General features: G+C 43.6%; 8 protein-coding genes across 8 annotated transcripts; 5 read left to right on the forward strand and 3 right to left on the reverse strand.

Moving 5' to 3' along the window:
• Positions 1–881, forward strand: K450DRAFT_223896 (uncharacterized protein). The gene has a single exon (XM_051586125.1). The coding sequence runs from the start codon at positions 87–89 to the stop codon at positions 726–728; it is 642 nt and encodes a 213-aa protein (XP_051448036.1). The 5' UTR covers positions 1–86; the 3' UTR covers positions 729–881.
• Positions 882–2,931, reverse strand: K450DRAFT_223897 (uncharacterized protein). Its single transcript, XM_051586126.1, has 2 exons — positions 2,320–2,931; positions 882–2,249 (listed from the first exon to the last, which is right to left on the reverse strand). Exons 1-2 carry the CDS (start codon positions 2,827–2,829, stop codon positions 1,035–1,037), a joined length of 1,725 nt encoding a protein of 574 aa, XP_051448037.1. The 5' UTR covers positions 2,830–2,931; the 3' UTR covers positions 882–1,034.
• Positions 2,932–3,813: 882 nt separating this feature from the next.
• On the reverse strand, positions 3,814–5,200 carry K450DRAFT_223903 (uncharacterized protein). The gene is made up of 6 exons (XM_051586127.1): positions 5,119–5,200; positions 5,041–5,049; positions 4,634–4,962; positions 4,499–4,547; positions 4,322–4,428; positions 3,814–4,242 (listed from the first exon to the last, which is right to left on the reverse strand). The coding sequence occupies exons 1-6, from the start codon at positions 5,166–5,168 to the stop codon at positions 4,133–4,135; spliced, it is 654 nt and encodes a 217-aa protein (XP_051448038.1). The 5' UTR covers positions 5,169–5,200; the 3' UTR covers positions 3,814–4,132.
• Positions 5,201–5,891: 691 nt separating this feature from the next.
• On the forward strand, positions 5,892–7,526 carry K450DRAFT_223913 (uncharacterized protein). Its single transcript, XM_051586128.1, has 7 exons — positions 5,892–6,164; positions 6,269–6,386; positions 6,462–6,541; positions 6,607–6,719; positions 6,783–6,886; positions 6,967–7,112; positions 7,187–7,526. Exons 1-7 carry the CDS (start codon positions 6,121–6,123, stop codon positions 7,377–7,379), a joined length of 798 nt encoding a protein of 265 aa, XP_051448039.1. The 5' UTR covers positions 5,892–6,120; the 3' UTR covers positions 7,380–7,526.
• On the reverse strand, positions 7,526–8,536 carry K450DRAFT_223918 (uncharacterized protein). The gene is made up of 2 exons (XM_051586129.1): positions 8,348–8,536; positions 7,526–8,277 (listed from the first exon to the last, which is right to left on the reverse strand). Exons 1-2 carry the CDS (start codon positions 8,463–8,465, stop codon positions 7,673–7,675), a joined length of 723 nt encoding a protein of 240 aa, XP_051448040.1. The 5' UTR covers positions 8,466–8,536; the 3' UTR covers positions 7,526–7,672.
• Positions 8,537–12,824: 4,288 nt separating this feature from the next.
• Positions 12,825–15,161, forward strand: K450DRAFT_223923 (uncharacterized protein). Its single transcript, XM_051586130.1, has 3 exons — positions 12,825–14,392; positions 14,461–14,885; positions 14,957–15,161. The coding sequence occupies exons 1-3, from the start codon at positions 13,063–13,065 to the stop codon at positions 15,038–15,040; spliced, it is 1,839 nt and encodes a 612-aa protein (XP_051448041.1). The 5' UTR covers positions 12,825–13,062; the 3' UTR covers positions 15,041–15,161.
• Positions 15,162–15,895: 734 nt separating this feature from the next.
• On the forward strand, positions 15,896–18,191 carry K450DRAFT_277531 (uncharacterized protein). Its single transcript, XM_051593263.1, has 3 exons — positions 15,896–17,418; positions 17,486–17,910; positions 17,988–18,191. The coding sequence occupies exons 1-3, from the start codon at positions 16,095–16,097 to the stop codon at positions 18,069–18,071; spliced, it is 1,833 nt and encodes a 610-aa protein (XP_051448042.1). The 5' UTR covers positions 15,896–16,094; the 3' UTR covers positions 18,072–18,191.
• Positions 18,192–18,760: 569 nt separating this feature from the next.
• On the forward strand, positions 18,761–20,798 carry K450DRAFT_223930 (uncharacterized protein). Its single transcript, XM_051586131.1, has 9 exons — positions 18,761–18,831; positions 18,921–19,163; positions 19,238–19,471; positions 19,534–19,605; positions 19,672–19,798; positions 19,871–19,958; positions 20,025–20,256; positions 20,324–20,447; positions 20,516–20,798. The coding sequence occupies exons 2-9, from the start codon at positions 19,013–19,015 to the stop codon at positions 20,631–20,633; spliced, it is 1,146 nt and encodes a 381-aa protein (XP_051448043.1). The 5' UTR covers positions 18,761–18,831; positions 18,921–19,012; the 3' UTR covers positions 20,634–20,798.
• The last annotated feature ends 332 nt before the right edge of the window (positions 20,799–21,130 follow it).

A 21,130-nucleotide genomic window follows, 5' to 3' on the forward strand; every position in this document is an offset into this window, starting at 1 on the left:
AAAAAAAAAAAAAAGAAAAATAGGGAAACGGAAGGTGTTGGGCGAATTTTCTAAAAAGAGTCACATACGAAACCACCCTACTGCCCATGAAGCCAACCCGATCAAAATGGCCAAAGCTATTCCCCAAGTCGGATTTGCAAGTACAAGAGCTACTACCAGGGCAAATCTACACTATATCTGATTTCTTTTCCGTCAAAGAATGTGATAGTTTGATTTCGTACATTGAAACCAACATTCACCTGCAAACTACACCAGCCATCCCAAAACGGGGCGAGGCATTGCGTAGTAACGACAGAATATCGCTCAGTGATGTCAACTTTGCGGACACCTTATGGTCTATCGGAATAGATCAAATTGTTCATTCTACTTCAGCGATTCGTAAGGCGGCACTACCACATACGCCAGCGGGTTTGAATTCTAATATCCGTATCTATCGATATACCCCTGGACAAAAGTTCGAATGCCACTACGACGATACGGTCAAGGACAACGAGACTGGGATGTGGAGTGAATGGACACTGTTGATATATCTGACCGGAGAGGAAGACATGGCAGGTGGTGAAACCGTGTTTTACAAGACGGAAAAAAAGAAGTCTTCGGTGGTGGTTCGACCAATGAAGGGAACCGCTCTGCTCCATCGTCACGGCGCAAGCTGCCTATTACACGAAGCTAAAGAGGTCACCAAAGGCGTGAAGTATGTACTACGAAGCGACGTATTAGTGGACTAGGATGACTTCACACCGTGATGTAATTTGAGTATTCATTGGTTTATTAAATTTTTTTGTGATTTTTAACTTTCTTTTCTCTTCATGGGAAGTGAATATATACAAAAAAAGTTCTCACGGATAGTCAAGCTGTGGGGATGGGGGTATCAAATATAACAAACAACAGCAATAATGATAATGTTGGCAGGGTATCAGAACAAATTGCCATGCCAAAGCGTGACGGGGTAAAAGAGGAGAGGTATCGAGACGACGGGAGGGTATGTGGATGATAAAATGTACAATATAATACTGTAATAGCAGGTGATTTGGTTAATGAAGTTGAGGGTACAGGTCGTCCAATGGTAATGAAGGAGGAGTCACGCAATAGGAATCCGTAGAGTTGGAAGTTTCCTCGTCGTCACTGCTTTCGAATTTGAGGTATTTGGAAGTCTCATCGTCTACGGTAGCAGACTGAAGCAACTGTGCAAATGTAACGCCAGAGAGATCCGGAGACATTTGCTTGGTCTTGTGCATGCCAACCGGAAGACTGTCAAGCATGGATGAATAGTTCTTGGAGGCAAAGACAGCATTATTCTGATCTTGCTTGTCTAGTGCTTCCTTTTGTAGGGGATGCTGCAAGCTGAGATCAATGTCAAGAGGTCTTGTGATGGCATTGGGTGGACAATGGCTAAAGTAATCGGCACCTTCGCCTTCAGCATTGGTTAGGTATGAGAATTCAGAGTAGAGGTCAAAGCCAGGTTGGTCAGGGCATAGCAGCTCCAAGCCAGATGCTAGCATGTTTCTCCAGGACAATTCCAGATTGGAATCTTCCTCAGCTATGACGGCAGGATTCTCATGGCTGAGTTCAGCCTTTTGAATGTCGGCTTGTTCCTTGGCCAACTTCCGTCTTTGCTTGCGCTTATGGAGAGAGCCAATATATTCATTGCTAACGTCAACACCAGAGTCACAATCAGAGTCATAAGAATCCTCGCGGGTTCTTTGCTTTCTCTTCTTGCTACGACGAGTTCGTCGACCAATGCTTTGTGCGGGCTTTTCCTTTTCAACCTTGGACATTCTGAAAGTAGTATAGAGAGGAGAGGTAGATCGAGTGGTTTGTGTAAACTGATCTGGGGAATATTGGATGGAAGCAGCTTCTTCCTCTTCAACGTTGGAGATATGAAGATAGTCAGAGGAACCTGATCTGGTATTGCTCTTGTGTTCTTGATAATCTTCTGGCACAGTGATGAGGAGATTGGCAGAGCACAACTTGGTGACCTTGCAGCTTTCACCTTCGACATCAATAGCACTATCATGGCGGGCTAAGCCTTGAGGAGTGTCGGCGACAGCGAACTGAGCACCGAGAGGAAGAGTGGATTGATGATGTCTTCGGGGACCACCTTTACGGGTGAGGTTCTCGATAAACGGACGCTCAGCGCCAGGTATGATAGCCCAATAGCTACCCTTTCCAGGGTTCTGCTTTGAAGGACGGCGTTCAAGCTTAACGAAGCTTCGCTTATTCAGGGACAAATTGTGTCTTATGGAGTTCTGCAGGATCGGCAAATGTGAGCGGCAAGTTGGGGGAGGAGATTACATTTATTACCGCATGCAGACATACCTGCCAGCCGTGACTTCCAAGAGCGTAATATGGGTATTGCTCAGAGATCCAGCGATAGATATCACTTAATGTAAGTTTACCATGAGCACTGCACAAGATAGCGTGAGCAATCAAAGTGGCGTAAGAATAAGGTGGCTTCTCATTTGCATGAGAGGGTTTCCACCACGTTCGAATATCCATAGGCCATTGGCGTGTGTTGGTATTTGCTTCGTTGTCAAAACTGGTTATACATTCCCTACCCGGCTTGACAACCAGCATGGAATCAGAGAGTGAGCGGCTAGGACAAGGCTGAGGGGGGCAAGGTACATGTCCTGCAGGACTCTCCTGGATGATAGAGATAGCACATGATGCTCGTCGGCGGTGAGCTAGTCGGCCGCTGTTGGATTGTGAAGCTGGCATGGCTACTTGAAAGGTTGAAGTATAGTCGTTGGGTGTGATGGGAAGCTGGAACGCAAAATCGGTATCACAAGCTGGTGGGTACCAGTTGTTGCTGGTGTGAGATTCGTTCATGAGAAGAAAGGGTGATAATAAAAAAGAAGATCTCGTTGGATGAGCGGGGAGGCGCAAAGTAGTACTATTATATAGGAAAAGAAAAAAAAAAGCTGCGTGGAATACGATGTTATGACTGAGGTACGCTTCTATATGAGGTCACACGCGGTAAAAAAGCTGTGCTCCGAGAGTCATCCGAGGCACTTCACTCCAAAATTACTAAATTGGGCCATCCAACAATAACAACAACAATGTACTCAACATGAACTCCTCCTCGGAGACCAGTATCCGTCGACTATTCGAGAGCTGTCATACAAGATTCGATAGGCGTCGCGGCAACTGAGAACGTTTTTGCATATTGGTCAGAAATATGAGAATTTACGTAGAGAAAGGGAGAGCTACTCAACCAATGCGTTCCTGAGCGGTGCTTCAACTCCCCCAGGCCTGGCTATTACATCGGTTTCTCACTCATGCTGTTGTGGTCATCGAATGATGTCTTTTTGCTAAGCGACGTCAATATTCTTCTATTGAAAAAAAAAAAAGTTCGATTTCTTCTCCGCCCTCTAGCTAATCATCGATGGTGATACTTACACAACGTTACTACGCAATTGGCAGCGGTCCGCATATTCCGTACAAAGCGAACGGGAGCCAATCCGAAAAGCCTGACGCCATGTTTAGACTCTCTTCGCCACCCTGAAACACAAGTCGATTTAGACTGCACCCCCTGGTCTTCGGTTAATGATGATCACAATGGTTCAGCCAGCTACTCTATACTGAACACTTTGTACCGTTCGCAAGTTGCTGTTTTATTTATGCGTGGCATTTTCCCTACATGCCAGGGGAAATATCGCCACAATCAGTTGACTCTAGGCTATCGTAGACATCGATGCACAAGTTAGAAGACCGTCATGGCCAAATGATGTACCAATTATATAACCGGCATCGTAAGCTCAGCCATTTGCAACCACATATGACATGTGACGTTTACTTTCGTACATCCCACCCTTTGCTTTCTTACGTGGAAAGTTTAGTTTACTTATCACTCTATTGGAATCATATACAAGAAAAAAGAGCTCGGAAATGAGTAGGGCAAGTCGTCCCGAATGTGTACAGCCGAGACGTGGCGAAATGAAGGGATAGTACAAGTATAATAGTGGGATATGTAAGGTAATAAAGCGTAAATGTTGGGTCTGATCACAATCCAGCCCGAAACACGAAAAAAAAAAATGGCCAAGGTCCGTTCTCTCAACTCCTTTGACAAGGAGGTCCATACATGTGGCCCATAATGCATGTGATCATGAAAGATAGAAAAGAAAATCGTCCCTTACCAGCCATGGTGGTGCCCATGGTGGTGTCCGTGGTGATGCCCATGATGGTGTCCATGCTGGTGTCCGTGATGATGTCCTTGGTATTGACCAGGATATCCATATTGAGCTATACCAGAATGCATCAGTTAGTACGCTAGAACAAAAAAAATTTCTCGCTTCTTGTGCTCCCATATCTTTCAACTTACGACCAGAAAATCCACCATAGGGCACGGGTGGCGCCATGAAGTTGCCCAGAAGGCCATGGTTTTGGTGATGATGGTTACCTCCGCCCATAAGTTTACCGGCGGCCAATCTGGATTTCAAAACCATCGGTAAAGTCAATATCACTCAAACTAAAATGTTCTCAATGTTCTTTTCCTTACCCTATCAAACTACCGGCGAGAGCGCCTCCCATGTTGTTTCCAGGAAAGCCTATCCGATAAATACACATTAGCCCTTTTTATCCCGACAAGCAACCATTGTTCCGGACCCCTTATCCTAAAAAAAATGAAATGTACCTGAATGTTGTTGACCTTGGCCATAGTTTTGATTGTAGTTTTGATTGTAATTCTGGTTGTAATTGTTGGGATATCCATATCCGCCGCCACCATAGCCTTGTTGCGGTCGTCCTCCACCAAGAGCACCTGATATAAATGAGCCAAGTCCTCTGTCTGTGGATTGACCCGAACTTGAGCCTGGCGTGTTTGGGCTTGGCGAATATTCAGGAGGGGGAACTCCTTGATAGCTGTTGGCTTCACCACCTTTAACTGGATCGGTTGGTATTTCCCACTGAGTGGCGCCTGTCATAGTGTTGGCGAAGAAGTAGCGACCTTGTGAAGGTTCCCATCTATTAAAAGAGTAACCAGGTTAATTTAAACAAAGTTCAATACAGAAGGTTTCGTTTCAGCTGAGAATATGTATTTACTGAGCAACCCTATAAATCAGACGCAAGATTAGTTAATGTCGTTAGAGTAGCGTCATAAAATATATTTGAATGCAGTACCATCCAGCTGGAAGTGATGGAGGAGGAGGTTGATTCATTGGTTCTTGCATTATGAAAAGGTTGTTTGCTTGAGAGAAATGGAAATTCTTGAGCTGGAGGTGGTTGAAATTTATGTCATTTCCCCAGCCAAGACTTTTCACTTGATTTGGCAAAGGTCATCTCCAGTTGGAACTAAGCGCAGCCGCAGTTTAAGAGGAATCAACAGACTTTCCTTGCGGTAGTTCATAGCTAAACTCCACCATATATGGGCTCGCTTAGACGAAAGAGCATAATTTGTTATCTAAATTCGATTTTTTTACACCGACCTTTGAAGACGATCTTTAATACTTTGCTCCTCCATCGGCTTGCTAGTATCTACCGATCAACACAACTAGTCAAAAGTCATTACAGAATTTTACGCAATATTATTTCATAACGTTCTGCTCTGTGCTTTGCTTATGGCTCACATCAGCCATTAAGATAATGTATATGATTGAGCAATATGGGATGCTTGGATCCGAATACATTGATATGGTTATCCGAGATCAAATCTTGGCACAATGGCCTTACCACAATAGCCTTACTTGATTAAATTTTTCTTTTCTTTTTTTCTATTCTTACTTCCGCACTCATTTCAAAGCCTCGTCTCAATTTAACAGTTAATCATACTTCGAACGGGGATCATCCTGAAAAAAGAACAAAAGCATAGCAATTTTTGACAGAAATGTCGAAGCAGCAACAAGCTGATGCTCATGTCTTTAGAAATGGAAGTTTAATCAAACGTAAAGGCAAAAAAAAGGCTCGCATATTTTGATCATACACAACACTATTGACAACAAAAGATATGGCGAAAAACAATGGGCAAATGGAAGTGCTCGTGGGGCCGCTGAATGACATCCAAGCAGACGGTCATCTCATTGGCTGAGAATGTAATTAATTATATCATAAAAATCAACTCGTGGTCTCAGCGACTTGCAAGCCCACAGAAGAAACACGACCTCTTTGCTTATCCCTATAGTCAGAATGTCCGGCAATAATCAACGCCTGAGCATTTTCCCAACGCGAATGTAAGCTGCCAAACCTTTGATATTACACGAAGCTACCTCGCTATGAAATTTCACTTTGGAGAGAAACTTGCGTTGGCTAACACCGTTTGACATTGGCTTAATAGGGCCTTGACGACCATGAAGGGAAAGCTGAAGGGTGCACAGACAGGACATTCCCTTTTGAAAAGAAAATCAGAAGCACTGACCAAACGATTTCGAACGATCACACAAAAAATCGATGAGGTCTGTTGAAGATGCCTACCGTGGATCTGAATCAATTTGACCCAGCCTAATTCTTTATCTTAATTACATCTATAGCTTAAGCGAAAGATGGGAAAAGTCATGCAGGTAGCATCCTTTTCGCTTGCAGAAGTTCAATATATTACGGGCGATATAAGGTAAGACAACTTTTTTACATATCGAACTTAACCTGACTGCTTGTTAACGCCTCCCTCCATGATAGTTATCAAGTTCAAGAATCGGCAAAAACCGCTCAACTCAAAGTACGAGCCAAGCAAGAGAATGTATCTGGTGTCATGCTGCCAGTGTTCGAGAGTTACAACGAAGGAGGAAATGGTAAATTACAATGCTTTGAACGATGATGTCGGTAGAAAACGTCGATCTAACTACTTTTTAAAGCCTTTGAATTCACTGGTCTTGGTAGAGGTGGTCAGCAAATTCAAAAGACAAAGGAAGTTTATGCAAAGGCTGTTGAGACCTTGGTCGAACTAGCCAGCTTGCAGGCAAGTCCAAAAATCATGGGCGGGCGGCGGGGTCTTGATGGCATAAAGCAATGTTTAAGCTGACTTTTGCATGATTCCAGACGGCATTTGTGATTCTTGATGAAGTCATCAAGCTAACCAATAGACGTGTTAACGCCATTGAGCACGTTATCATTCCTCGTTATGAAAACACCATCAAGTACATATTATCGGAATTAGACGAACAAGATCGTGAAGAATTCTTCAGGTGAGCATGGGGTAAATTGTCCCACTCCATGAATGCGAAATACTTACGCCTTCTGTCAAACACCATTGTATTAGATTGAAAAAAGTGCAAGGCAAGAAGAAGGAGAGAGCTGCTCTGGAAGAAGCCGACAATGCTAAGAAGCTCGCTTTGGCGCAAGCCGAGAGTGAACATGATGCTGAAATCAGTACACCCGTGCTTCAGGCAGCACATGAATCTGGCGAACTAGATCTTTTGGGCGACGAAGAGGACGAGGATGTCATTTTCTAATGCAAATCCTCAATGGGATTGACTTAAAAGCACTGAAAAACGACTTCAACGAGGGTTTTTTTGCATGTTCATGTTGCATATACCTTTTTTTTTTTTTTTGGTTCAATACATTTTTTATGAAATGATGGGCATGATATTAGAATGTACTCAGTGTAGAGGAGAGTTAATACAAAGGGGCATATGTAACAAACGGTGGTACAATAGAATGGAGAAACACGAGGAGGACGCTCATTAAATAGTAAGTACCAGTCAAAGGGTTTGAGCCTTAAGCAAAGTCGGCCGTTTTGAGACCCTTAATCATAGTCTGAATAAGGCCGTCCGCCATGTTGTGGATAGGTGTCATCGTCAAAGTCATTTTCAGGTTGATAAACCTCCAGATCTCCTTTATCTGTCTTTCGTCTCTTGAGTAAGAAGAAGGCCGCTGCTCCCACCACAGCAGCGCCACCAACACCTCCTACAACACCGCCGATAATCGATTTCTGGGTAGTGCTTAGACCGCCAGCAGAGTCGGTAGGAGCAGGTGTAGCTGTGCTGGAGGAGGCGATTGAACTGCTCGAGAACAGATCCGTTGAAGTAGGAACGAAAGATGTTGTGGGAGGCATGCTAGTAAAGCTTGAGAAGCTACTGCTGGTGGGTACAGAGAAGGAGTCTGTTGTGGTAGTACTGAAAAAATCTGTCGTTGTTGTTGTTGTTGGCGTATCAGTTGGAGTATCAGTAGTTGTTGTGGTCGTATCTGTAGGTGTATCTGTAGGTGTATCTGTAGGTGTGTCTGTAGGTGTGTCTGTAGGTGTATCCGTAGATGTATCTGTAGTACTTCCATAATCTGTGGTAGTATCTGTAGGAGATGGAGTAAATGGTGTATATTGACCATCATTGTAACTGGTTGTTGTGGTATCCCCTAATATAAATATGAGGTTTGTGAGGAGGCTGCCGAGGAAGCAGATATGGATTCCGTGGCAAGCACTTACCACCATCAAAAGGATCATATGCAGCATCTATGTTGTTAAGAGCATCTCCTATGATATCGCCGCGAGCATAAGCGGCAAAGACGGCCATTAAAGCAGGAGCATAATGATACGAATGCATCTTAAGCTTGCAGAGTTGAAAAAGTTCAAGCAAAAAGAAACCGGCGAGAATAGAACTGAAGACGGCCTGGCAAAAACAAAAAAAAAATAGGTACAAGCGGAGTATTCGAAAATCAAAAAATAGAAAAGGTGTTCCCTTTTCAGGTCTGCCACACTTGAAATTTACATCATAAGCAAGTACACAAGTCTTGGCCAGCCTGACCAAGTAAGACAAAAGTTGGTGATAATCAGATGAATCACTTGCGTTATGATTTTTCCATCTAGGATGAGCTACTTTTCAACTTGATCAAACCTCCCTTACCGTTCAAATCCAAAAGATAACATCAAATAACTGACTTTCAATGCGCACCATTTCGCGGTGCATCGGCTCATGCCTGGGCACCAAAACTGGTGTGACAAAATGGATAACACGACTGCTTCAAAGTAACAGTAGCTACCCAAGCCATTGCAGTAAGTGCATCGGTAGGCTTTGATACTATTTGTTGATCTAAATTCTAACATATTGTTTGCTTTGGTTTGGGTCTAAACCCAGTATCGTACTTGCGCCAGCCTTTTCTGGTGAGCATAGTATACAAAGAGATAGATCGAGCTTTTCTTATGCATCCTGTTGCTGCTGCTAATACTAACTGGAATAGACGAGGCGCGTGTGTGTGTCGAAGGCCGAAGTAGTTGATCCAAGTCGTAACCTTTAAATTCATCATTTTCGGCTGAGAGCCGTTACTGAGAATTTTGAAGCGCCCATAAAGGGATATAATGTCTGTGCAACCTCATCGTTGCCTCCTTATCCTAGCGATAAAGAAATCTTTTCAGCTATTAATGCCATGTTTTTATTTGCATGATATGATGAGCCACAGTAACACAGTTCAGGAGGGAGAAACTATGACTGAACCTTTTTACCACGACATTCGTGAACTTGGGAAGTTCGATTGTTTTAACATAGCCAGAAACTATTCTGGAGAAGGACAAAGACATTTTGTATTCCTCAAACAAACCAACCGACAACGCGATCCTGCCGCAATGAAGCTGGCTAACTAGGCCATAGTAATAGTGGGGAAGCCAGCACTCGAGTTTGTCTCAGAATGGAAACCGTTTCAAGCTCCGTTCTACCAAGTGCGATGCTCTTAACCTTAGACAATGAAGTTCAAACATTACAATACATATGCGACATGGTTTGGCTGCACAAGATTGAATCATTATATTGGAATATAAATATATCGAGTAGTGATTTGCGTGAATCAGGATTTCAAGATCTATTTTTGAACATAAGATATTTACATTTTCAGGTGGCATGAATGAATTGTGCCTTCATGTTTCAGTTCATATCAAGCGCACCCTAGAGTATCAATCTTTAATCAAAGCAATAGAAGAGATATAATGGTCGAAAAAAAGTCAAATAATCTATATATCATCAGCCTAATAGGATGGTACACGATTTTCTCGCCCCACAATACAAGATATATGACAATGACCATATATATTATATTATATTCCTGTGCAAATTTTCATTTTTCTGTACACGTCCGGTCAAAAGACGTTTTCACTGACATGCTAGTAGCCGTATCTCATAATGTTCATCATTTATTCTTAATTTAAAGATGGAAAAAATGTTTAATAACCCAGCTATAGCCCACTTCACAATAAGCATTCTCTTATTCTGGTTGATAATAATTGGCGATAAAAATGTCGATGTTGTTGGTGAGTTACTTGATATACCATGCACCAACATTGTATTGTAGAACTTGACTATTGTAACATAAATTGATCATAAATAATTGGTTCTTGGATCAAAGCTGGTTTGCATGATGATTGGTCTTCAATAAAACGATCGCGTTGAGCGCGACGCAAAATGATCGCGATCTGCAGAAACTAAAAATATGAAAATAACATTGAGTACGGACACTTGTATGGCCATTATAAAAATGCTAAATTCTGACTGTGTCGCTCTCACTAAATCCAACACATTTAGCTTGTATATTAGTATTAGCAATATGTTCGTTCGCTCAAAAGCACTGGCTTCGTGAATATCAGCAACCCAAGTCTCAATTTGATTTTGTGACTGGAGTATTTTGGGGGTCTTTTGGGCAACCCCTTAAGCCGTCAACACAATGAACGGTATTCATTTCAAATATCTGCTCTCAAATGCGAATCTCGCAATGCTAACTATAAATAATCGTCCGTTTCACGAGAAGTCGCGGCTTACGACATCACCATAAGAGCGCTGGGCTAATCTCCATAGAGTAAATCCTTGGATCAGTGAGCTCTGTTCATGACCACATCGCAAGATGCTCAGTGGCAATGACTTCCTTAGCTGACTGATAGCTATACTCTTAGTACATTAGTCTTTTTCAAAAAAAATCCCCAAACCGAGACTCCGAAAGGTAATTAAAGAAAACGGAACCCAAGAAACGGAACCCACAATACGGGACATCGACGGAATAATACGATAATGGTACAATGGTACCCACCGTAAGGAAAAAGACACCTCCGACTACCGGTGTATTGGAAATAGGCGGCGCTCAACTCCATTCCAGATAAGCTACCTATACCTATTCTTATCGATAATTGCAAACACCTTTTACGCTTGGGTCAAAAGAGAGATCTAACAAAACATACCGAGTATGGCTTCGTGAATGAATTCCTTCAATTTCCTTAGCATGTTCGAAGACTCGGGGTTGGTAGAATGCAGATATAATCCGAACGAAACACTTGTCTATCGAAATGAAGTAATGAACCATACCATACAGTAATTCGCTCGTTCTGTTTTTGGGTCACATTTCACACCATAGTTGCGCAGCTCGTAGGACCCTTTACAAAAATATACTCATAGTTGACAAATACCAAAATTATACATCGTAGAAGTTTAGGAATGTCAGGGTCGTTAAATAAAGGGAACTATTATAGGCAGTATTGTAGACAAGGTCATGCGTGCAACCGACGCTTCCACATATATGGGTCATAAGCCGAGGCTTCTATTAATCTGTTTAGTGGAATGAGTGGATCTAGAGTACGATGGAGTGGAAGCGTACCACGAAATTCACACGACACAGCGATGAACGTCGGCTAATAAATTAGAATGAAAGGCATAGCCATCGTGGTTATGCACTCCAATGAGACATTTAGTGCCATTCTCGATTGTATTACCAGGACATGGAACCAGAAAAAGCAATCAAAGTGATGCTAGCTTCCAGCTTTTCATGACCAAAGCGCCCGCAAACACAACGCCCAGAATGATATTACTCATCTTATCTTGGACTTCATGGTAGGGTAGTACAGTATCGTATCGAACCGTCACACCGTTTCTAACGCACCAATTGGTACGAAATAAAGGGTGCTTGTCGTACATTTGCACACCTTGGGCTTTGTAATACATTGTGAAAAAAAAACAAGCGCGCACGCCACTAGGTAAAGCGATTAGGTCGACTTTCTTATGCAAAGCCAACGCGTATTTTTCATTTCACTGGTGCAAGACATTCCACAAGTTGGATTTAGCAAACGCGGAGTAGACGCTATACTACATGGGGTTTTGATTATTTTTAAATCTCACTTTGTTGACGGTGACATAGTGTTGATGCACTTTCTCGCAATGTGGCGGTCACTGTGGGAAGACGCCCATTACTATTTGGAAAGAGCCGTTACGTGAGAGCATTTTTGTATGAAATTATAGATGAGCGTCTATTGATTGATCTCGAGCTTGCTAATGTTGACGGGAGATGGGGAAGAACACATTGGCGTACTATGTCGCGCAGACAAGTGAAACAGACGATGGTATGTGCGTTTTGTAGAAAGAAACTGCTTGGTCATTTAGGCACCGCATTTCTAAGCACTCTGTGGGGGGGGGGCTAGAAGTACTGCAAATCTTCCGAGATGTGCAACGTTAGACAGATAGAGACAAAACACACAGGGTCCAGCCGAGCTAAGCCAGCAAGCTACGGATTAGCTCCTGCGAATTACACATCACTATTTCTGCGTGAGTTGAAAATTCAACTCCTACAACGGGTGTTTAAAATTCTCTCTGAAAGCATACAAAGTTTCTACCATTTGTACTGGCTGTCAAAGTAGCTTTCATCACGAAGTTAAAGAAGGGTTCCTATTCTGTTTATAGTATATGGCTGAATTCTCGCAGGGATGGTGATACCGCTTACAGGTAATTTCTCCTGTATCACCCAAGCGGCCTGAGGGAGTAAACTACCAGCTTCCACCTTTTCCATTTCGAGCGTGCTGTTGAGAAGTCAAAACCATGTAATTTTAAGAATGTAGACATGGTTCGAAGTTGTAGAAACCAGCATGTGTTGATTAAGTGTTTATTTAGACCTCAGCTTCACATTAATACCCTTGCCTTGTGAAAAAAGAAGCACGCCACCTTCCATGAAGAATCTCAACAGACCCTGAACATTACCTGTTGTGTATGCCCGGGTTTGGATGTTGGGCTGAAATGTTTGGTTGTCCCAGGATTACACTTGCAATATCGTGATTAATGCATTTGCGCAGCAACTAGCTGCTGTTCAGGTATATAAAAGAGTTGTAGTTGGGAGACTGAAGGAAGCTTTGTCAACCTTCCATAACCCCTTCCATTCTCTCCGTCCCTCCTTTGACTGAAAATGAAGACCTTTGTCGCTTCCATTGTCGCTGCCGTCGCGTTTATCCCCGCTACTCTTGCTGTCCAGGCAAATCCTCTTCCTATCCCTCAGCACATTGAGTGGGGTCACTCTGGTCCTATCGCCATCGACCATCATCTTAGCTTCCACGCTCCAAAGAATGCTATCCTCAGTGATGCCATCAAGCGTACCACTAAGTTGATATGGAAGGAAAAGTATGAGCCTGTAGTTGTCCAGGGTCCCCCTGCCAACTATACTCCTTTCCCCACTCTCTCCCAATCCAAGCGTGGTGTTAAGCACACATTGAAGAAGATCGATGTTGTTGTCACTGACCTCAAGGCTGATCTTCAAGCTGGTGTTGATGAGTCCTATACCCTTGACATTCCCGCTGGTAACACTGGTGTCATTAAGGCTAAGACTGTTTGGGGTGCTTTGCATGCCTTGTCCACCCTCGAACAGCTTGTCATATCCGATGGTGGTAGTGGTTTGGAAATTGAAGAACCTGTCTCCATCAAGGACTCTCCCAAGTTCATCCACAGAGGTGTCATGTTGGATACCGGTCGTAACTTCTTGCCAGTTGAAGCTATTCTCCGTCAAATCGATGCTCTTGCCTGGGCTAAACTTAACGTTTTCCATTGGCACATTGATGACTCTCAATCATGGCCCATCGATATCAAGGCTCATCCCGAGATGACCAAGGATGCCTACTCTAAGAAGTTCACTTACAGCCATGCCGATGTTAAGAAGATCATCAGTTATGCCAAGGCTCGTGGTGTTCGTGTCATTCCTGAAATCGATATGCCCGGTCACTCCTCTTCTGGATGGAAACAAATTGATCCCAAGATCGTCGCTTGCGCTGACTCTTGGTGGTCCAATGACGTCTGGTCACTTCACACTGCTGTCGAGCCTAACCCTGGTCAGCTTGATATCTTGTACCCCGGAACCTACAAGGCCATCGAGTCTGTCTACAATGAGTTGTCTGGTATCTTCTCTGATGACTACTTCCACGTCGGTTTCGATGAAGTCCATCAAGGCTGCTACAACTTCTCCTCTCTTGTCAGAGACTACTTCAAGGCTGATCCTAGCCGTGACTACACTGACTTGGGTCAGTACTTTATTGACCATGCTCTTCCTATCTTCCAGAACAAGAAGGATCGTAGAGTCATCATGTGGGAAGATGTTATCACTGCTATTGGTGGTGTCACTGCCAAGCATGTTCCCAAGAACGTTATTATGCAAACCTGGAACAACGGCCCCAACAACACCAAGCTTCTTACCTCGCAAGGTTATGACGTTATTGTTTCCTCGTCCGATTTCTACTACTTGGATTGCGGTATGTTCCCTTTATAATGTATAAAAACAAAAAGTGATTAATCAGTTACTGAATCTTTATAATTTCAGGTCACGGTGGCTGGGTCACCAACGATCCTCGTTACAACGTTAACTACTCTCCTGCTTTGGATGCCAGCATCTCTGACGCTTTCGCTGCTGATCCTTCCACTGCTTATTCTCCTACTACCTATAACTATGGTGGTGCTGGTGGTTCTTGGTGTGCTCCTTACAAGACCTGGCAACGCATTTACGATTATGATATCACTGTTGGTCTCACTGCTGCTGAAGCCAAGCACGTCCTTGGTGGAGAGACCCCTCTCTGGGCTGAACAAAACGATGCCACCACTGTTGACAGCAAGCTCTGGCCCCGTGCTGCTGCTCTTGCTGAGTCTCTCTGGTCTGGTAACCGTGATGCCAGTGGCAAGAAGCGTGTTAACCAAGCTACCTTCCGTATCCTCGAATTCCGTGAGCGTCTCGTTGGCCGTGGTGTCGGTGTAAGTGGTCCTTAATATTAAAGGCAAAAACTTGTCCCGAAATGACAAAGCAACTAACATATACTTTACAGGCTGCTCCTCTGCAACCCAGATACTGCTTGAAGCATCCCCACGCTTGTGATCTCATGTATGATCAGAACGCCGTCATCGCCTAAGTCTTCCTCGAATAGAGACTACCTATGCTCTGAAGATTCCAAGTATTAATTTTTCCTAAAATAATTTAAAGCTTAATAAATGGGCTCAAGACTGACCAACCTGGTGTAAGAGCAACGTCAAATATAAGAAGCTATGTGGTGTATCTAAATTTTGCGGCAGTGTTATGTTTGTAAGTGCTTAAAATAGCAGCTCAGTCTCATTAATTCTTCACTAGGTGTAGAACAGCAGCTCCTACAGCAAAGCGCCAAATTTACCATTGTATCGGGTAGAATGTGTATCTGACACGCAATGGCATCCATTTCAAGACGGTCAATAATTGAATTGCGTACAAGGTGAAGGCGCAGAGAGAAAAAAGTTGGTGAGAAGGCGAAGAAGAGCAAGATTTCTCTTCTGCCATGTACCTCTCCCCCCAAAAAAAAAAATGAACAGCAGACCTATCTGACAATTAACTTTGACGATCAACAGGGTTCTTTCAAATGAGAGATAAGGAAAAAGGATTTTGCCTGTGACCGTGTGGTGGTGCGACATCCCCATCTTTGAACGGTTCCTCCAAAAAGCAATGCAGCCCATGGCGTTTTTCAGGGCTAGTGGTACGGTAGCACCTAATCTCACGTATGTGTCTGTAACACCGGCATTTCGGCCAGACCAAACTTGACCTTTTGAATATCGTAAACTTTACTAATGATTCCGGTATTTATCGAGATAGGTCGAGCTAACCATGAACACCGATATCTACAAACTGAAGTCATGATGGAAATGAGTGTGATGGCATCAAATCAGGTGAATGCAAGTGGTCCCTTGGGAAAATCGACGCCACCTGGAATCTTAAATATTATTAGACCCTGAAAAAGTTGCTGTGATATAATTCCCGCCATCAGCATCTTATTGGTCGAAGGCTATCACTGTCGTACCTCGATAGAACTCTAAGCTCCGAACGAGGGAGCACACGATCTTTCTATCGCCTATATATTAAATGGCTGCAAGCTCAACTTCTTGGAAACTCATCATCCTCTCATTTCCCTCCCTCTCCGTCACTCCTTTGACTGAAAAAAAATGAAGGCCATCGTTGCTTCCATCATCGCTGCCATTGCATTGGTCCCTGCCACTCTTGCTGTCAAGGTCAACCCCCTTCCCATCCCTCAACACATTCAGTGGGGTAACTCTGGCTCCATTGAGCTCGATGCTCATCTTTCCTTCCATGCTCCCAAGAACTCTGTCCTTGAGGATGCTATCAAGCGTACCACCAAGTTAATTTGGAAGGAGAAGTGGGTTCCTCAAGCTATTGAGAAGGCTCCCGTCGACTATCCCCCTTTCCCCACCCTCTCCAAGCGTGGTGCTAAGCACACCTTGAAGAAGATCGATGTTGTTGTCACTGACCTCAAGGCTGATCTTCAAGCTGGTGTTGATGAGTCCTATACCCTTGAAATCCCTGCCGCTGGTGGTACTGGTGTTATTACCGCTAAGACTGTTTGGGGTGCTTTGCATGCTTTGTCTACCCTTGAGCAAATTGTCATCTCCGATGGCAAGAGCGGTCTTCTCATTGAGGAATCCGTCTCCATCAAGGATTCTCCCAAGTTCCAGCTTAGAGGTGTTATGTTGGATACTGGTCGTAACTTCTTGAAGGTTGAAACCATCTTGCGCCAAATCGATGCCCTTGCCTGGTCCAAGCTTAACGTCCTTCACTGGCACATCGATGATGCTCAATCATGGCCCATTCAGATCAACGCTGAACCTAAGATGACCAAGGATGCTTACTCCTCCAAGGAAATCTACAGCCACTCTGATGTTAAGAAGATCATCAACTATGCTAGAGCCCGTGGTGTCCGTGTCATTCCTGAAATCGACATGCCCGGTCACTCCGTCTCCGGATGGCAACAAATTGACCCCAAGATTGTCGCTTGCGCTAACTCTTGGTGGTCAAACGACAACTGGCCCGCTCACACCGCCGTTGAGCCCAACCCAGGTCAGCTTGATATCATCTACCCTGGAACCTACAAGGCTATCAAGACTGTCTACAAGGAGTTGACCAGCCTCTTCACTGATAACTACTTCCACGTTGGTTTCGATGAACTTCAGACCCAGTGCTACAACTTCTCCACTCCTACCATGGATTGGTTCAAGGCTGATCCCAAGCGTACTTACAATGACTTGGCTCAACACTATGTTGACAATGCTCTTCCTATCTTCCAGGATAAGAAGGACCGTAGACTTATCATGTGGGAAGATTCTATCCTTTCTGCTGATTTCGCTGCCAAGTCCATTCCCAAGAGTGTCATTATGCAAACCTGGAACAATGGTCCCAACAACACCAAGATCTTGACCTCCAAGGGTTACGATGTTATCGTTTCCTCCTCCGATTTCTTCTACTTGGATTGTGGTAAGTATTCCTGGTATAGAGCAACAGCATTAGGCTAAACAACCCCGCTAACATTTTTAAATCTCAGGTTTCGGTGGTTGGGTCTCTAACGATCCCCGTTACAACGTTGACTACTCTCCTGCTTTGGATGCCAGCATCTCTGCTGCCTTCGCTGCTGATCCTTCCACTGCTTACGGTCCTACTACCTTCAACTATGGTGGTAATGGTGGTTCTTGGTGCGCTCCCTACAAGACCTGGCAACGCATTTACGATTATGATATCACTGTTGGTCTCACTGCTGCTGAAGCCAAGCACGTCCTTGGTGGTATCACTCCTCTCTGGGCTGAACAAAACGATGACACCACTGTTGACAGCAAGATGTGGCCCCGTGCTGCTGCTCTTGCCGAGTCTCTCTGGTCTGGTAACCGTGATGCCAATGGCAAGAAGCGTGTCACTCAAATGACCCAACGTATCCTCAACTACCGTGAGCGTCTCGTTGGCCGTGGCGTTGGTGTAAGTGTTTCTCTGCTATATTGAACAGCGCATTGACCATTTCAAGTTAATAATAACCATTTTCTCTCGTTTATTAGGCTTCTCCCCTTATGCCCAAGTACTGCTGGAAGAACCCCCACGCTTGCGATCTCTACCTTGACCAATCCGCTGTCACTGCCTAAGCTAGTAATGGACTTGACGTCTTAATTCTACTACAGAGATTGCAAAACAATTTAATTTACCTTAAGAAACTTCAGCAATAAAACGCTGAGAACCCAATAATCATTCAGTAACATACCAAGAAACTATCGTGGGCGTCTGTTGTTTCATCATGATGTTGTTTGGAGATTAGCATAATGATCTAGTGATGTGTACTTGCAAGCATGTTGAGTGTTGATAGACTCTAATAGGTGGCATGTCTTAGGGATAGAGCTATTGTTGTGTGATATAATGACAAAGGGAAATTTTACTTACCAACCGTTGAACCAAACACGGCAGATAGGTTGACGGCTAAGAACAAATAATGGAGAAGATAGTCAGCCTCAGTTATACAACGAAAGATAGTACGCGAGGTATGCTCAGAACTCCCTTGGTATGAACAACTTGGACCGACAAATAGATACAAGTAGATTAGAATGTCAAACTACAGTGGGTTACCGAGAAAACCTGCCTCCTCTAAGCCAGTTCACTGAGGGTAAATAGGACTTTTCAGACTGAACCAAACATGGAAGCCTTCTCTGGTTTAGTACGCTGCATAAGAGGTCGACATTGTACAGGAGGTCGGCACGGTTGGGGTTGACTGTTTCTGAGTTGAACCTTTCTAAAGTATCATCGGAGTCACGAAAAAGTGTTTTGGTCAACCTTTGTCGTGCTGAAATATGCTGTGCTGTACTGTACAGTATCTATGTTATTGATGCTATGGCTTTTTTGAGATGCATAAAGGTATATATGTATGCTCTTTTCATAATATACTTGGAGTATCCTGCAGGTGCTCAAAGGTTTTTTTAACTATGGGATGAACTTGACTCTAGTCTCCACAGTCACAATGGGTCGCGTCAAGTCGCGTGCAAAAAAAGTTTAATGACTTCAAGCTCAAACTCCTTCACAACCACTTTCAAAAGACATGGTGGCAGTTTCTAGCAGTTCACAATCGCTTAACGCAGAAGTGGTGTCCTTGGAAATCGCTCAAACCCCGAGTAGCCAAAAAGTCACTATTTCAAAAGTCACTTCCGGAACATCCGAGACGACGTACACAGATTCATCAGTCAGCGAAGGTAGTGAATTTACCACGGTAACGGCAATGTAGCAACCGGCTAGTAACTAAGCACGCATTGTGAAATTTCTTTAGCATCTCAAGTTAATGCTGTACCCAATTCTGCTGTCTCCTCAATGGAAAACTTTGAAATAACACTGCACCAAGGTGTTAAACTGGTGAAGCCTATTTCGAAATCTGTGTCATGCAAGGACGTCGACATCATTGATGCTTTCATTTACTCTCCAAGTATTCCCGACTCTATCAAGGACGACTTGACTCAACCCTGCGTACTTGGTGTTGATGAAGCTGGTCGTGGGCCTGTTTTGGGTAAAAAAATGTGCAGTGTCTCATCCGCAAATTTTTAGCTTTGTTCCTGACGTACTTTCAAGGCCCAATGGTTTATAGCGTTTGTTACTGTCCATTATCCAAATATGAAGATCTGAAGGCATTGGGATTCGCTGGTAATAGACTTATACTGCTAAGAGAACAAGTGATATTCGATTGTTATCTAAATCCTTTCATGGCAGATTCTAAAACGTTGAAGGAGGATGAACGAGATCGTCTTTTTGAAATCCTGGAGACAAATGCTGATATAGCACGGTCATCAATTCATGCACTGTCTCCGCAATCCATATCTGCTGGTATGCTTCGAGGGTAAGTACCGTTGATGCGAATCAACTCCATGGCCCAGAGAAAGTAAGACATCGTCCTAATCACTCCCCATAGGCAAAAGTACAACCTTAATGAAATGGCACACGAATCGACCATTGGTCTAATTAGAGGGGTACTGGATCTAGGAATAAACATCACAGAGGTAAGTTCATTGGTGTGGTGTGGCATACATGATGTAATGAATTCGCTCATATGAAACCCCTTCTAGATCTACGTCGATACAGTTGGCCCGCCTGCAAGTTATCAGGCGAAGCTTAGTCGAATGTTTCCGGGAATCGATATAACTGTTGCAAAAAAAGCGGATAGCACCTATCCAATAGTTAGTGCTGCTTCGATTGTGGCCAAAGTAACGAGAGATGCCATATTGAAAAATTGGACCTTTGCCGAACCGAATTTGAGTGCGACCATTGGTCAAGCTTTCGGTTCAGGATACCCCTCTGGTAAAAAAATTTTATTGCCCTGAAACAAATTTCTTGGCTATGATGCTGAAAATTTTTATCACCTTAGATCCGAATACTGTCCGGTGGCTGAAAGAGAACATTGACCCTGTCTTTGGATATCCCAGTATAATACGATTCAGTTGGTCAACCACAGCTACAATATTAGAAAAGAATGCAGCCTCTGTCGAATGGTAAGTGGCTGATACATTGGCTGTGCACCTACAACAAGTCATATTTACTTACATCTGGCTATTCTTAGGCCTGACACCGAGGTCAAGGGGTCGCAGAAGACACTGACCAAATTCGTTAAGGAACCAGAGACAAATAGTAAATTGATGCAAAAACTAGGCTTGAAAGCTGTAGCTGATTTTGTATAGGCGATGCTTATACACCTATACCCTTCGAAAACTCATGATGTTATTTGGTGCTGTGACATAGATAGATATCAGGACTTCAACTGAGCAATAGGGGTGTTGTATTTTTATTAAACGGTATAATACGAATAAACAAAGGACTCGCTGTTAGTTCTGTCTACCGCAAGATTATAGAGCGAATGTGATTCTCAAGGTCTATTGACATGGGTTAAGTTCCAGGAATATAAAAATAGAGTAAAGATGTTCCAAATGGCAAGCAAAGGATCTACAGTGGATCCTCTGAGGTAATTATATCGATCGTACATCAAGTTACTCTGGCCAAACAGGCCACTTCAATTTATCCAATCAACGAAAAGTTTACCAAAGCGAAGGTATGGCCAAAATGCCTCAGGCCGGACTGGCTGCCAATCAATTTGAGCGGGCTTCTTTTGTCTTCTCTCTTCCACGGGCTGAAAACGGCAATTTTCCACCATGTGATAAGTTGCGTAGATGTTAGCGTT

The sequence above is a fragment of the Umbelopsis ramanniana genome, assembly GCF_025399195.1.
Source record: "Umbelopsis ramanniana AG unplaced genomic scaffold K450scaffold_6, whole genome shotgun sequence".
In the NCBI taxonomy this organism is placed as follows: Eukaryota; Fungi; Mucoromycota; class Umbelopsidomycetes; order Umbelopsidales; family Umbelopsidaceae; genus Umbelopsis; species Umbelopsis ramanniana.